General features: G+C 35.8%; 1 protein-coding gene across 1 annotated transcript; it reads left to right on the forward strand.

The window, feature by feature from the left end:
- Positions 1–2,026: 2,026 nt before the first annotated feature.
- LOC130507662 (probable WRKY transcription factor 10) lies at positions 2,027–3,193 on the forward strand (the record flags this gene model as incomplete). Its single annotated transcript, XM_057002351.1, has 5 exons — positions 2,027–2,217; positions 2,286–2,385; positions 2,494–2,602; positions 2,682–2,915; positions 3,041–3,193. Coding segments are annotated over exons 1-5 (787 nt in total), but the record flags the coding sequence as incomplete, so codon positions are not given.
- Positions 3,194–3,239: the final 46 nt, after the last annotated feature.

Here is a 3,239-nt window from a genome sequence, read left to right on the forward strand (position 1 = left end):
TCCCTACATTATTGGCAACCAAGGGGCTTAACCACTAGACCAACTCAACTTTGGTAGTATATCTCATTTCGATTCTGAAAATATTAATAAGTATAAAATTATGGTGATTTATAGATAAAGAACATGTCATGATTTAAAACTAGTTAAAGTCTAGATTTTAAATAAAGACTTTTAAATGATTAATAAATGTACATCGCAGTGATATATTATCTAGTTAATTTTTTGTTGTTGATAATATCATCTAGTTTTATTGTAAAACATTTTTAAAAAATAACTAAATAGTTTTTTGATGAAATTTTAAATTTATTGATCATCGTAAAAGAATATATGTACAGCTATAAGGAGTTCAGAGATTGAATCTTAATGGAAATCTTTAACTTAAACATGAGCTGCGAACCATATAGTCATCAGGCCATGCAACTTCGGATTGGTGGAGTACTTTGTGCAAGTGATACGATTTCGAACAGTCTTGTCGATCAACTTTGCAAGCTGGTCGACTGTCTTATTGCTGGTAAGGTGATTCCTATCATTACGCTCGCGCCAAATGTAGTAGATGGTGACTTGCACGACCAATCGCAGAAGGATGTATGTGAGACGATCGTAGGACCTTGTCGACAGTCTAGACAGCGTAGTGGTCCAGTCTGGGTCTGGATCGATCCCAACCAGATTACCAGCCATCTTCAGCCAGAGAGTGAAAGTATAAGGACATGCAAAGTAGATGTAATCCCTAGTCTCCGCAGGCTCGCCACAAAAGAGGCAGTGTTGCGGTTGACCCCATCGACTAGAGCGATGACCAGTTGATAGTCTAACTCTAATTGCAAGCCAAGTGATGAGTGCGAATCAGGCACCCCTTGGGAGAACCAAACAATATTACTCCATGAAACTTCTCTTTTTTGATGCCTGATTTGATTCCAAGTTTCCGAGGAAACAAATGTGGTGCCATAATTCCCATTATCTCGTTTCCATAGCACTTCATCTCTTCCATCAGTTAGCTTTAACTGAAACGCTTGTAAGTAAGCAACCAAGCTCTGGATATGTCTATCTCGACATCTTCGAAACCTCCATTCATCATCCTTTAACACATCACAAATTATCATATCCCTTCTAATGCCAGCTTCTGTGTGCCAGTCTCACCAGCAATCTCAATGAGTCTGCCTAGGAAACCACAAATCAGACAGAATCGCACAGTACGACCATCCTTATCCTCCATCAGTAAGAATTCTTTTGCCAAATTTCGAAATTTCAATAACTTCCTCCATGCCCAAGACCCTAGGCCAGTGTCCTTTGCATCCCTCATCACACAGTAAGTACCTTTGCACCCAGATGGCCCACATCGACTTTGTTTTGGCAAATAATCGCCATATGAGCTTTAAAGAAAATACAGTGCTCACCTCCTGGATTCGACGAATAATTAAATAATTTACAATAGACATGTATTTATAATTTTTATTGTAAAGCAGATATAGACCTAATCATGTGCTAAAATTTTTTTAAACATCGTTATAATATGATACAAATTAATTGGCTGAACTTATTTATTTTTAACCAAAAATTAATTTTATTTCCTTTTATATAAATAGAGTACCGGAAGATAAAAATAGGATATTGAATAATATCATTAGCTTTCCGTATTCTTATGATAAAACCCGATCAAAGTATACACATTTCATAAAAAAAAACAAAAAAGAAGTAAAAGGTAATTAAAAATCTTTAGGAATTGCTGAAATCTTGATGACGTAAGTTTGACCAGATAAAACTGTTACCAAAATGAAATGGTTAGATCATTACTATAAGATGACCCCCTCCCTTCTATTCAGCACACACATTACCTAGTTTCCTTTTGAAGAAAATGGTTTTTCTTTTACATCTATAGATTAAATATTCATTACTATTCCAATTATTTAAAATCTCCCAAAATAATATCACCTTCACATTATATTACTTGGATTTCATATAGTTATTCTGTTTTCAACGATCTTTTCTTGTGGTTCTTGTTGGCGTTTCAGGGTTTTTCTCCCCAAAAAAAATGAGTGATTATGATGGAAACTTTATGGATGATCTGTCTCCACTATCCAGTCCTAACATAAGAGGGCTAATAGCAATGCTGGATCAAAACAACAATGATCGAAATCCGATAAGCGAGACTTTCCTGAAACCAACTTATCAACTAATCCTCAGTCTGAGCAAAGATCTGGTTGTCTCCGTGAGAGTTTGGCTGCAAGACGAGGTTTTGATATTCCACCACTCGAGATAGGGAGCGTCAGTCCATTTGCTAATTCTTTCAGGAACCCAATTCTTGTTCCTTCTCCTATCCTCGTAATATCTCCAGGATTCCATAGTCCATTGTTGCAATCACCAAATATATTCTCTAACTCTTCTTCACAGGTATGTAACAATGTCTTTAATAAGTCTAAGATTGATCTCTTACACGTGATATGTATTAATATATGATAAACCTAATTGTTTATTGTCTTTGGTAATTTATGTTTCCAGATTATTCCTCCTTGTCCAATCCCTAATGGCGCGCCTCCGGAGATGGTGCAAATTTCAAGTGCCGGCGATCAAACAATGATTATACCCAACAACAATCATCCTCAAGGAGGTAATAGAGTTTTTAGTGTCTCTAGTTTGCTTCTAGTTTTGATTTTTTCGAATGTTATTGTTCTTTTACATGTAAACAGGCTCTGATAATTCCTACAAGAGTCATATCACATCTCATGATTCTAATGCTTGTCCCATTGGTGCTCCTTTAATCCCCTCTTCTTATTCTGAAGTTGTTGTTGAAACCGATGTTATGAACCACATATCCTTGAAAATGGTGGTGAAGAAGATGACATGGACAGAGAATATAACCAAGAGAAAGACAAAGTTGAAGATCACAACGTTGTTGTTGAACCTTCATCCCGAAAGAAAAGGTTCCACACGAGTGATCAATATATATAAGATACTTTACATCCTGATTAAAATTTACCTGAATTATTTAATAATTATTGATATATTTAATAATAAAATTTACCTGAATTACATAATTCTCTCGCAGAAAAAATGGTGGTATCAAACATGATGGGAGTCACAAGACAAAACGGTACCGACATGGTCATAATTCAGGTGGAAAGTGAAGAAGACCATCCCGACGATGGTTTTCGCTGGAGAAAATATGGTCAAAAGTTGTCACAGGGAATGCAAATCCAAGGTAACTAATAGATTTATTTTCACTTCAGAACTATTCAGACGCTTTG

The sequence above is a fragment of the Raphanus sativus genome, unplaced genomic scaffold (assembly GCF_000801105.2).
Source record: "Raphanus sativus cultivar WK10039 unplaced genomic scaffold, ASM80110v3 Scaffold5106, whole genome shotgun sequence".
NCBI classification, from domain to species: Eukaryota; Viridiplantae; Streptophyta; class Magnoliopsida; order Brassicales; family Brassicaceae; genus Raphanus; species Raphanus sativus.